Source organism: Octopus sinensis, linkage group LG25 (genome assembly GCF_006345805.1).
Source record: "Octopus sinensis linkage group LG25, ASM634580v1, whole genome shotgun sequence".
Taxonomy (NCBI): Eukaryota; Metazoa; Mollusca; class Cephalopoda; order Octopoda; family Octopodidae; genus Octopus; species Octopus sinensis.
The window spans coordinates 17,585,275-17,597,946 of NC_043021.1; the positions used below are offsets into that span (position 1 = coordinate 17,585,275).

General features: G+C 40.0%; 1 protein-coding gene across 1 annotated transcript; it reads left to right on the forward strand.

Annotated features, from left to right (window-relative positions):
- Positions 1-225: 225 nt before the first annotated feature.
- Positions 226-10,863, forward strand: LOC115224563. Its single transcript, XM_029795487.2, has 4 exons — positions 226-469; positions 2,767-2,863; positions 3,738-3,949; positions 9,569-10,863. The coding sequence occupies exons 1-4, from the start codon at positions 304-306 to the stop codon at positions 10,180-10,182; spliced, it is 1,089 nt and encodes a 362-aa protein (XP_029651347.1). The 5' UTR covers positions 226-303; the 3' UTR covers positions 10,183-10,863.
- The last annotated feature ends 1,809 nt before the right edge of the window (positions 10,864-12,672 follow it).

Consider the following 12,672-nt stretch of genomic DNA (forward strand, 5'->3'; position numbering starts at 1 on the left):
AAAGTTCCCGCAAGCCCATATGTAAAAAAAAAAATGTTTTTACGGAAATCGACGGAAAGGTCGCCCATAATTGTAATCTATATCATAAAGGCGTGTGAAGAAACAAGGTCGAGGCATGTAAATCTTAAACTCCTTTCACAACAAATTCTGATATAATCGTAAAACATCATCTGAAAGTTATTTGTAGAAAATAACAGTAAAACATCTCCATTTTTCAGAAAATTATGGGGCACGCTTGTGTAGTTCTGCCCTATGCGTGTATATGTACGTGCGTAAGAGCGCCCACAGCCGCCAGTCCGTTCGATGTCGGTTCCTCGTCGCCCAGGTGAGCAAACTGTAAACAATATGGCTACGAGTGGCGATACTCATGCTGGGCGCGATCTACCTGTCCGTGCCTCTCGATTAACATCGTCTACACAACCAGCATTCCTTACAGGTGCAAACAGAGACATACAGTCATTGAATACAGGTAAGAATGAATGGTCATGAGCAGATGTTTGGGTTTTTTTCGCGAGAAAACATCTTCCATTGAGTAACACGGATATAATATTGTTATATATCTGAGCTTCGTCTTGTTGTTGTTGTTTAGCCCAGGGCAGCCTGTGAAAACTGGCTAATAGTAACGTACAAAGACTGCATTATTCAATACGTCTGTTATTTACAGCTGGTAGGCTGAGATTTGAGAGAGATTTAGTTGCTATTTCTAGCCGGTCATGTTACTAAGTAGGAGCCCTCCAACAGTGTTCGTAGGTGTGTGTGTGTGTGTGTGTGTGTGTGTGTGGCGATTCAATGTTTATATTTACGAAGGCAGATATCTGAGTCACCGGTGTGAAGGAGGGACCCTCTTCGTGTTGCCCGGCCTACAAGAAATAGCAGCCAAATCTCTCAAATCACAGCCTACGGTTTTGAAAAAGTGTATGATGAAAATCTAATATTTTGAATAAAAGATTGCGTGATTACGGCTGGAATACTTTGATCATAGATCAGATCTGACCTTGGGCTAAACATGACATTACATGTTCAAGCGTTATGTTTCGGTGATGGCTTTTTATTGACAATTCACCCGAGCAGTGACAGACAGACAGACGACGTGTGTGCGTCCGTGCACACGTATTTCTGTATAAGATATGGTCTTACTCTCTCTCTTTTACTTGTTTCAGTCATTTGACTGCGGCCATGCTGGAGCACCGACTTTAATCGAGCAACTCGACCCCGGGACTTATTCTTTTTGTAAGCCCAGTACTTATTCTATCGGTCTCTTTTGCCGAACCGCTAAGTAATGGGGACATAAACACCACACCGGTTGTCAAGCAATGCTAGAGGGACAAACACAGACACACAAACATATACATACACATACATATATATATATATATATTCGACAGGCTTCTTTCAGTTTTCGCCAACCAAATCCACTCACAAGGCATTGGTCGGCCCGGGGCTATAGCAGAAGACACTTGCCCAAGATGCCACGCAGTGGGACTGAACCCGGAACCATGTGGTTGGTTAGCAAGCTACTTACCACACAGCCACTCCTGCGCCTGTTAAGTATTTTGTCTGGAGTGCTAATATTTCTGACCATTTGCTGCCTTCTTTTCAGACTTAATGAATCCATGGCTACTTTATTCAGCGTGTCCTTCCTTTTTTTGTGTTCAAGTGTGGCTTGAAGAAAATTTACCTTCTTTCTAGCTGGTCAAACAACTGCATGAGGACACTCATTGATTCAGAAAAAGTAGCAGCTGTAATTGATGTTGCTCTTTAACCCTAGGTCATTATAATCAAAGGCATTCCAGCTGCAACCATCTCATCTATTTCACCTTGTCCATCAAATATGTCACCTAATATCCTCCATTTTTTAAAGACAAGTGTATGGTTTGAGGGAGATTTGGCAGATATTTTTAGCAGGAAAAACAACCATGTACAAGCTTTCTCATTGGTTTAATAAGCATTTGGTTCCAGTGATGACCACCACCTCCCAAGACAATTTAGATAGGAACCAATGAAACTATAGCATCAGCAGATTAACAAGGGCAGACTTGTTTTTATTGCTTACAACTTTTAGAGCTTCTTGGGACCAATGGCAAGAAAAGAGGTAATTCCCAGACCAGAAATCTGTCCTGAATATATACAGCATAGGAACCTCCACTAAAGGAAACCCAGGACCACATGGTGGTGTTCAACTAAAGACTTCCTTGCAGGAATTCACTAGTTCTGTCAACCAAATTCTACTGATACTCTGAAACAAGTAAAAGAGTAAAAGAGAGTAAAGTACTGCGGCCATGCTGGAGCACCGCCTTTAGTCATGCAACTCGACCCCGGGTCTTATTCTTTGTAAGCCCAGTACTTATTCTATCGCTCTCTTTTGCCGAACTGCTAAGTGACGGCGACGTAAACACACCAGCATCGGTTGTCAAGCAATGCTAGGGGGACAAACACAGACACACATATATACGACAGGCTTCTTTCAGTTTCCGTCTACCAAATCCACTCACAAGGCTTTGGTCGGCCCGGGGCTATAGCAGAAGACACTTGCCCAAGATGCAAAGCAGTGGGACTGAACCCAGAACCATGTGGTTGGTTAGCAAGCTACTTACCACACAGCCACTGCATAACAAGTTCACCAGTACACTGTCAAAGCAGACACTGGAGCTCGATTCAGTCCTTAGACCCACGGGATCCTGTCAAACCAACCAACCCATTCCAGCATGGAACATGGATATTAAAATGTTTTAACAACAATTCATAAGTATTTTTGTTTTTTGCCAGATTCTTTTCTCATTCCATCAAAGCAAATAATGAGGTCAAATGATGCCAGCAGAAATCAGAATGGTAGAGATACTCCGAGTAATTCTCTCTCAAACAGGTAAGAACCGACTCAACACCTTATTACTGAACATTTTTTTCTTTTGTCATTTGATTGTGGCCATGCTGGAGCACCGCCTTTAGTCAAACAAATCAACCCCAGGACTTAATCTTTGTAAGCCTACCACTTATTCTATCGGTCTATTTTGCCGAACCACTAAGTTATGGGGATGTAAACATACCAACATCGGTTGTCAAGTGACAGCGGTGGGGGGATGAACACAGTCACACACAACAGGCTTCTTTCAGTTTCTGTCTACGAAATCCACTCGCAAGGCTTCGGTCAGCCCATGGCTATAGTTGAAGACACTTGCCAAAGGTGCCATGCAGGGGGACTGAACCTGGAACCATGTGGTTGGTAAGCAAGCATCTTACTACACAGCCACTCCATATGGTGCAGGGAGAACAAATCAGAAATTGGATTATCATTCAGTTTCATAGAAACAAAATAAAATTGGCATTTTGTTTGCTTAATGTGATTCTGAGTTCAGTCCCACTGCGTGGCACCTTTGGCGAGTGTCTTCTACTATAGGCCTGGATCAACCAAAACCTCGTAAGTGTAGATGGAAAAAGAAGGAGTGAGTGAGTGAGTGAGTGAGTGTCTACGAAATCCACTCACAAGGCTTTGGTCGGCCCGAGGCTATAGTAGAAGACACTTGCCCAAGGTGCCACACAGTGGGACTGATCCCGGAACCATGTGGTTGGTAAGCAAGCTACTTACCACACAGCCACTCCTGCGCCTAAAGTTTTCTGTCAGATCATCAGATGTCTAAGAAAAGATCTTAGGGTAGGATCTTTTGATCAGTTTTTCAATTAGCCAAAAGAAAAACTCAAACTTAAATTCTAGAATTTACCATTTTTTTCTTTCCTTGCAGCCAACAACAGTCATTCAGCTCTTTGGAAGCAGCTCTGCAGGGTCAAGTTTCCCTGCAGTCACGAAGAATGTCAGATAGTTACCTCATTAAACCTCCAATGACCACAAAAGGATCCAGACGTGACCACCCACAGCGACCGACCCCACCATCATCAGGATACTGTTCGACTGGTTTAACATCACAGTTAGACATTTCTGAAAATCCCCATCAAGGTAACGTAGATTTTAATTGGGTTTTGTTTTTAAACTCAATTTCTAGACCAGTGCTTTTCAAACTTTTTGCTGGAGCGGAACCCCAAGGAAACATTCCACTGGCTCGGGGAACCCCTGTGCAATAATTTAATAGTCTTATGCACACATATCTGCACAGGAGAATTAAAAATTACTGCCAATTTTAGCAGTTTTGTAACTTCTTGCGGAACCCCTGGACTGTACTGGCAGAACCCTAAGGTTCCGCGGAACCCTGGTTGAAAACCACTGTTCTAGACAAAGTAGAAACTGTTAGTGAAGGGAGTTGGAGATTTCACTGAGGTTTGGGGTGGTTTCAGAGACAGAATTACCTGGCTGAGGAAATGGTTAGAACCCTAGGACCTTGAGCCAACAAGAGGGCCTCAACTGAAACTCAAATTGCTAGAAATAGCTACGGGCATTGTCAGTGACAATGACAAGGGTCCCAGTTGATTCAATCAACAGAACAGCCTGCTTGTGAAATTAATATGCAAGTGGTTGAGTATTCCACAGATATGCACAACCTTAACAGTTCTCAGAGACTCAGTATGATACAGAATATTTCCTACTCTAGGCACAAGGCCTGAAATTTTGTGGGAGGGGGCCAGTCAATTAAATCAAGCCCAGTATGCAACTGGTACTTTGACCTCCAAAAAGATGAAAGGCAAAGTCGACCTCAGTGGAATTTGAACTCAGAATGTAAAGACACAAAATACTAAGCATTTCGCCCAGCATGGTTATGTTTCTTATTTCTTTATTGCCCACAAGGGGCTAAACATAGAGGGGACAAACAAGGACAGACAAACAGATTAAATCGATTATATCGACCCCAGTGCGTAACTGGTACTTGTTTAATCAACTCCGAAAGGATGAAAGGCAAAGTTGACTTCGGTGGAATTTGAACTCAGACTGTAGCGGCAGACGAAATACTGCTAAGCATTTCGCCCGGCATGCTAATGTTTCTTCTTTATTGCCCACAAAGGGCTAAACAGAGAGACAAACAAGGACAGACAAACAGATTAAGTCGATTACATCGACTCCAGTGCATAACTGGTACTTAATTTATCGACCTCGAAAAGATGAAAGGCAAAGTCGATCTCGGCGGAATTTGAACTCAGAACGTAACGGCAGGTGAAATACCCCTAAACATTTTGCCCGGCATGCTAACGGTTCTGCCAGCTTGCTGCCTACAGTACGATACCGAATGCAACAAGACTGGCCCTTTGAATGACAGATGCTGAGTGGACTGGAGCAATGGGGAATAGAGTGTCTTGCTCAAGGACATAGTACACTGGCCGGCAATCTGACTCACGACCAAATACCCTAAACCCCAAGTTACCATGAGTGAATCAAAAGATTCCCCGTGGAGGCCCTCATTACATCACAGGTTTATAAAATATTCTTCCATTTCATTAGTAAACATTGAAGTATCTTCCTAAGCACAAGCATGGCAGTGTGGTAAGAGGTTTACTTCCCATCCACATGGTTCCAGGTTCAGTCTCACTGTATGGCACCTTGGGCAAGTTTCTACAGTAGCCTTGGACTGACCAAAGCCTTGGGAGTGGATTTGGTAAACAAACTGTAAGAAGCTCATCATGTGCTTGTGTGTTGGTTTGTTTATGTCCCCATAGCTTAGCAGTTCAACAAGAGAATAAGTACCAGGTTTTAAAGGATTAGGGGTCAGATCATTCAGCTAAAGGCCCTTCAAGGAGGTACCCTAGTCTGCCTGCAATCCAATCTCCAAACAAAAGAAAAAATTATGTCACGTGTATATTGGCAGGGACTTCAGGGGTGATAAGGGATCTAGTTCCATTGGGTGTAGGGCCCAGGGAACTCCTTGCTGGGAAGATATCAAGAACTGTCTCCAAGATTAAGAAATTGTCTCCAAAAATAATTTAAAAGAATTCATGGACCTTACAAAGCATGTATCTCCAATTAAAAATTTAACAAAAAACATTCAACTTCATAATGTCCATCTGCACACGCATGCATCTGCATGCACCTGCACGTGCATCTGTGTGCACAAAGTGTTGATCTGAAGTTAATGTTCTTTCAAGTGTATCCAATAAAAAATTTATGATCCATTAAAGTTGCTAAGACCAATCATAGTAAGATATGATTGTTCTTCATTCCAGTGGAAATTCAACAAAATGTCTAAATAACCAATTAAAAAAATCAAAGACATGAAACAAATTTTATTTTTACAAAAAGAAAAATATTACAAAAGGGTTTAACGTAAATTACAGATTTTCTATATGAAAAATAATATCTAAAAGAATATTGAAAATTTATACAATTTAAAAGCTTAAATGATTTTTTAAATGGAAGGGGTAGTTAGTTAGTTAATTTTTGGCTCAAAAAGCAAAAAGCAAGGCCATGTAGGGGGACATGGAGTTATGTACAGGGTGGTGCTCATGTAAAGAGTTCAGGCCACTTGTGGTCAAGGGAGACTGAACCAAGCGGTCGTTGGCATTTTCACCATCTCGTCCGGCAGCTTATTCCACGGATCTGCAACCCGGACGGAGAAAGCCCCTCTCCTTCGATTGAGATGAAATCATCGCAGATAGAGCTTTTCGGAATGACACCGCAGCCAACGCTCTGGAGCAAGAGTGAAGAACAGCTCTTTCGAGAGGTTACACTTTCCGCTTATGATGTATTGAGTTTGAAGGCTGTTTTATCTCTCCAAAACTGTTTTCTGTCATGGGCGAGAAAGAAAAGCTGAAAAACTGGAAGAATGCTGTTTGAATGAATGGCATCCAACTCAGGAAGTACATTGAATCAGAACAGTTGGATTTTACTAATCACCAAGAGATGTGTACAGGTCGCTGTGTACTCCTATCACCATTGAAGACAATGGTATTTGATGATGGCACTTTGGCCCCAATCTCAACTCAGCTGGCAGGGACTGGGATTAGCATTAAAGAAAACAGTTATCTCTATGTTTCTGAACAGACTTCTGGCAAAATTGCTGAAGCAGTAGGAAGTCAGTATACGTATGTTAATCAATCTTAAAACCAAGAGAACGCCGATGTCAAACCAAGTGTACAGGTTCTGCATAATCTCAAAACCAAGATGGTAGCCACATTGTGCAAAAAAAAAAAAAAAAAAAAAGGGACAATATCTAATTCAACAGGGGACTTTTTACCAGCTCATTCATTGAGCTTAATGAACCTTAATGTTTTAATTTTTATTCAACAGAAACCAGTATCAATTAAGAACAAAAAAGTTTAATATATATTTATTCCATACAGGCTAAAAACCAAAAATTTTGTGGGAGGGGGCCAGTCAATTAGATCAAGCCCAGTATGCAACTGGTACTTTGACCTCCAAAAGGATGAAAGGCAAAGTCGACCTCAGTGGAATTTGAACTCAGAATGTAAAGACACAAAATACTAAGCATTTCGCCCAGCATGCTTATGTTTCTTATTCCTTTATTGCCCACAAGGGGCTAAACATAAAGGGGACAAACAAAGACAGACAAAAGGATTAAGTCGATTATATCGACCCCAGTGCGTAACTGGTACTTGTTTAATCGACCCTGAAAGGATGAAAGACAAAGTCGACCTCGGCAGAATTTGAACTCAGAACGTAACGGCAGACATGACATAACGGTAAAACAATTTTAGGATTTAAAATATTAAATTAGTACCAATCATTACCATTGACTAAACTCAAATTTAGTGGCTTTGTGTCTATTTGACTGGTGTTTTATTAATCCTAGTAGTAGTAGTTGAGACAAGGTCAACCTTGGCAGGATTTGAACTCAAAACGAGTAGAATTAAATACAGCACAAACATTGAGGCACTATTTCTGCCAATTCATCACTGCTTTATGAGGTTTTAAAATACTCATGGTCATTCAGTTTTTATTTGATATGATGAGCTGGTCTAATATTCAACCCTTATACAAAAGAATTTAATTTGAACAAAATGACCTGACCTAAAGTTAGAGCTTGAGAGGTCCTTTAGGGTGATAAAAACTTAACTGAATCTAGAATTCAAAACAGTTTTTCAGTTTTCCGCAGAATCTAAAAATCAAAGTCATTTTGACAGTGACAAAAAAAAACAATTATATTTTTGAAATGAATTCTGTATATTATTTACATTGGATGGAGATATGTCCTCATCTTGTTATATTTCAGCCGATTTGCTCTCCAACCTTCATCAAGTGTCCTTGTAGAATTTTGAACCCAACCCTGGGTTCTCATTCCTAAAGTATTTTTTTGCTGATATTTATTCAAGGCACTGCCTGGAATTGAACTCGCAATCTTTGGGTTAGTAGCCTGCACTCTTAACCAGTACACTATCTGCCCGAGGTGGAGTCCAATTCCAATCAGTGTCTTGAATAAATAACATCATCAAAAAATACCTTAGGAATGAGAACCCAGAGTTGGGTTCAAAATTCTACCAGGACACCTGATGAAGGCTGAAAAGGAAATCGACCGAAACATGATAACAAACCTGGACACATATCCGTCCAATGTCAATAATGTAATTGGAGTAAATAGAAGCAATCTTTAAAAGAAAATTTAGTTTTATAGTAAAATAATGAATTGTATCATAAAATCTTGTTCCTGACAAGTCTTGGAATTAAAGGTAAAAAAAATTCAAGTTTGGAAACAGATTGAGTTTTTATCAATAATTTTAGAACCGTTTCTAATATCTATATAAAACTCAACTTTTGTGCGTGTGTGTGCGCGTGTGTGTGTATCTGTGTGTGTGTGTGTTTAACTTCCCGGCACATCTGGCCAACAAATCGTAGAACCACCAAAAATGGGTCACTTAAAGTTTAGGCGAATGAAAATTGAACTGCGCTATTTCTGTTCCAAAATTCATTTCGCAAGTGCAAAAATCGATAATGTGTTTGTTTAGGCCTTATCCCATGCATTGAATAGTGAACTTCACTCAGTCAGCTGTTTGACGTGAACTGTGTTCACCACGCGTGCAAGCATGCGTAAATTGCATGAAAAATAAAAAATAAAAATATAAAAACGAATCGCCGTAAACATTGTAGAAATTCGGCAAAGAAATGAATTTTCGGAATGTAGCCTGGAGGGTTTTTTCGTATTAACCGTTTGGACTTTGTGAACACATACCAATTCTTTTCATAACATTTTTAACGCTTTGAATTAAATGTGACCATTTTGCGTTGAGTCTGAAGTTTGAATCACTTTAACCAAATTTTAGCAGCCCAGATTTTTGATCATCACGATACATTGCCAGTGACTCCCTGAAACCCCGTTGAGAAATCTATTATATATATATAGAATAATACTTTGAATGTGACTCCTGAGAAAGGGTAAAAGTAATTATCCGATGAACGACGGGTATTACTGCTAGTTCTATATAATTGTATAGAGTACATTGGATTACTAACTGTAAGGACTTTTGTATACACAATTCTAATCTGATGTGTGCATATGCACACACACACACAATTCTACCCTGGTGCATAGAGGATTCTGTTCTAGTGTGTATAACATATACACAATCTTACTCCAGTGTATGAATAGGATTCCAGCGTTGATATTCTAGTTGCCGCCATTACATTTACCAATATTTATGTTGTAGACATTTACTAAGAATATGCTAAACTTTTTTTCAGATGATTTCCTGATTAATGTCACCCGACCAAAGTCTTCCTCCCTGTCCAGATATAAACCACTGCCAGCCATAAAGCCAAAGTTTACGACGCCAACACCTAGAGATATCCATGTTATACCAACTGACACCTCAGACACAACAGTGGACATGGATTCTTGTCAAGTCAAAGATACAGAATTCTTTGAGTTCTATAGAAGCAAAAACAAACATTTTGATACAGTTCTCAATCAGTCAGCATCTCCAAGAAGTTTGCCATTAAACCTCCGTTTCGAAGAGAATGATGGTTTATCTTCAGACACTGAACCTGATGAAAAAACTTCCAATACTTTGGTGGTAGCACCAGAATGTGTTGGGCAAAATATTCTATTGGCAGTAAAATTACCCAACAGTCAGCGAATTCAGAAATGTTTCCATCCAGATGAAACTTTCCGAGCAGTGCGTCAGTTTGCCGAACATGAGAGCGGTGAGAATTTGTCCGACTATCAGTTGGTTTGTAACATGCCTCGGGTCCTACTTGATTTGGACACCACAATACGGGACAACGGACTTTTAGACAAAACATTGCTGCATTTAGAACATTCTGGAACATTCAGAGATCATAAACTACAACATTGAATGGTTTCACTTGGCGAGGTTTAAATAAACGTCCTATACCAGACCTGGCTTTTAGTTCAGAATGGATGAAGAGGAATGACAAGTCATGCTATAGCTAATAATGGTGACCAATAAGCCATGAGCAAGACGTGGCCAAAGATGACCAAGCAGACAGTTTCTAGGAAGCTTTGAAACAATGAAATCTTTTGGCAGAGTCCAGGCTTTGCTTGTCTACATTTGTGACTTTTTAATTAGTAATTTAAAACAAGTAAAATAATTCAGAATTCTGTGAATTCCAAAGAATTTTAAAAGAAACAAAAGAAAAATATTAAAATATGATTGTATTTTGAAGAATTCTTGATATTTCCAACAACTTTAGAAAAATATGGAAATAATCTGCCTTATCTGCTCACAATTTTCAGTTTTTGTAGCTTTATTCTGGAATAAATCAGGATTAATTCTAAAGTCGTCAGGAATAACCATTTTACAAAGATTTTACTGAAGTGGGCACTGAACAATTTATTTTCCTTTCACCCAAAACTTGACAAAGACCAATCTTTCTTTAGACATTACACCTCCTGCTTTGACAGGAATATTTTTTTCAACAGAAAATTCTGAATAAAGTTTGTCTAACCACCAAAAACGTCTCCACACTCGAGAACATATTTCAATATACCTGAAGTTGGTACTTCATATTAAAAGGTTCCTTACTATTACAGACTCCCTTCCCACTCACCCACCCCTCTTATTTTCATCCCTTCAACTAACCAGAAATGTTCTTTTGAAAAAACAAAAAAAATCTTTTCTTGATATGTGTTGAAGCACTGAAGAATTCCTGTGTATGGAAGAATGTTTTCACTCGAGAGGAAAAAAATTAAATTGCATTCTTCTGAGTTTCAGGAATTTGAGAAAACAAATCATAAATCTTCTTCCAATTCCTTAAACTTTACAATATTTTCAGTGTTACAGCACTTCTATATTCCTGGAGACCCCAGGGGTGAGAGAGAGCTGAACTAGTTCCAGGGTAGATTCAAGCAAAGTGTCTCCTTGCTGCCAAGGTAAATATCAAGAATTCCTGCTTATATCTTCAACACTGAAGAATTTTTATGCCTCCAAAAGTCATTTCAAAGAATTCAAGCCATGATGTCTTATTAAATGAGGAAATATTTCTCATCCAATAAATTGTTTTTGTAATATTTTCCGGGCCAGCAAGGTTTGAACATTTTGACAAACGCTGGCAACCAGAGGGCAGCACCAAGCTCCATTATCTGCTTTGAAATGGATGTTCTTTTGTTTGTTTTACTGCTAAATGCTGTAATGGCAACCCCTTTGCTGGGTGTGCTGGGTCCTTTTTTTTCCATTACATGACATTGCCACCAGTGACAACAACAAGTAACTCACAAGACAAGAGCCCTCAACTGAAGGGTGTGTCATAATATAGAAGGTGGCTTTATGACAGGTAAGGAGAGGTTAAACTATGAATAGAAAAACAGGTACAGGTGTGTGATTGATAAATGAGATCCACATTCACCCCAGGAGGAAGAAAAAGATAACCAACCAGCATTTCAGACTTCTCTTAAGATATGACAGAACAGTTACTGTTAGGTTGGGCCAAAAGTTTTGGAATTTTTCCAGAAAGGAGAAATTCATTTGAGATTTTCCTAATCCAATGTCCCTCAAGTGAGCAAAACCTATCTAGAAAAACAGGTACAGGTGTGAGGTTGATGAGATCCACATTCACCCCAGGAGGAAGAAAAAATAGCAAACAAACATTTTAAGCTGCTCTAAGGCAATGGATGCGACCCTAATATTCCTAGTTAGATGGAAACTGCGGATCCACATGGTGCAGTGCCCTGTGACATAGTATACACAACCGAAACCCTTATGAAGGGGTGTCCTAGATGAGATAATCCAATGTCCCTCTCTCAGGTGATCAACAAAACCTATCTGGCAACCACTACACACCCATTCATACCATTCTTGCTAAGATTATTGCATCAAGTGCTTTAAATTTATCCAGTGTATATATTTTAATAGAAAAAGTGTTTAAATGTTAGCATTGTTACAACCGTTTGGTAACCGAACTGGGTTTGTTGGATTAGCAGCAGATATTAGAAGCTGGAATTAGCAAACAGTTGGGACCCCCTTCGGTCACGACACTGACCATGGGATTGCACCTAGAAGGTTACCCTCCTAGTCACAAGTCTGGGCAAGGTGGTTTATGGAAGACCAGCAGTCGCCCATGCATACCGGCCTCCCCTCTCCACGCCACCAGTGTTATCCAAGGGAAAGGCAAAGGGGCCCAATACAGCTTGGCACCCGTGACGTCGCAACTCATTTCTACAGCTGAGTGAACTGGAGCAATGTGAAATAAAGTGTCTTGCTCAAGAACACAACACGCAGCCCGGTCCGGGATTCGAGCTCAAAACCTCACGATCATAAGCTCGATGCTCTAACCACTGAGCCATGCGTACAAACAGTACACTATAGCTATAACACTAAATTTGGGAA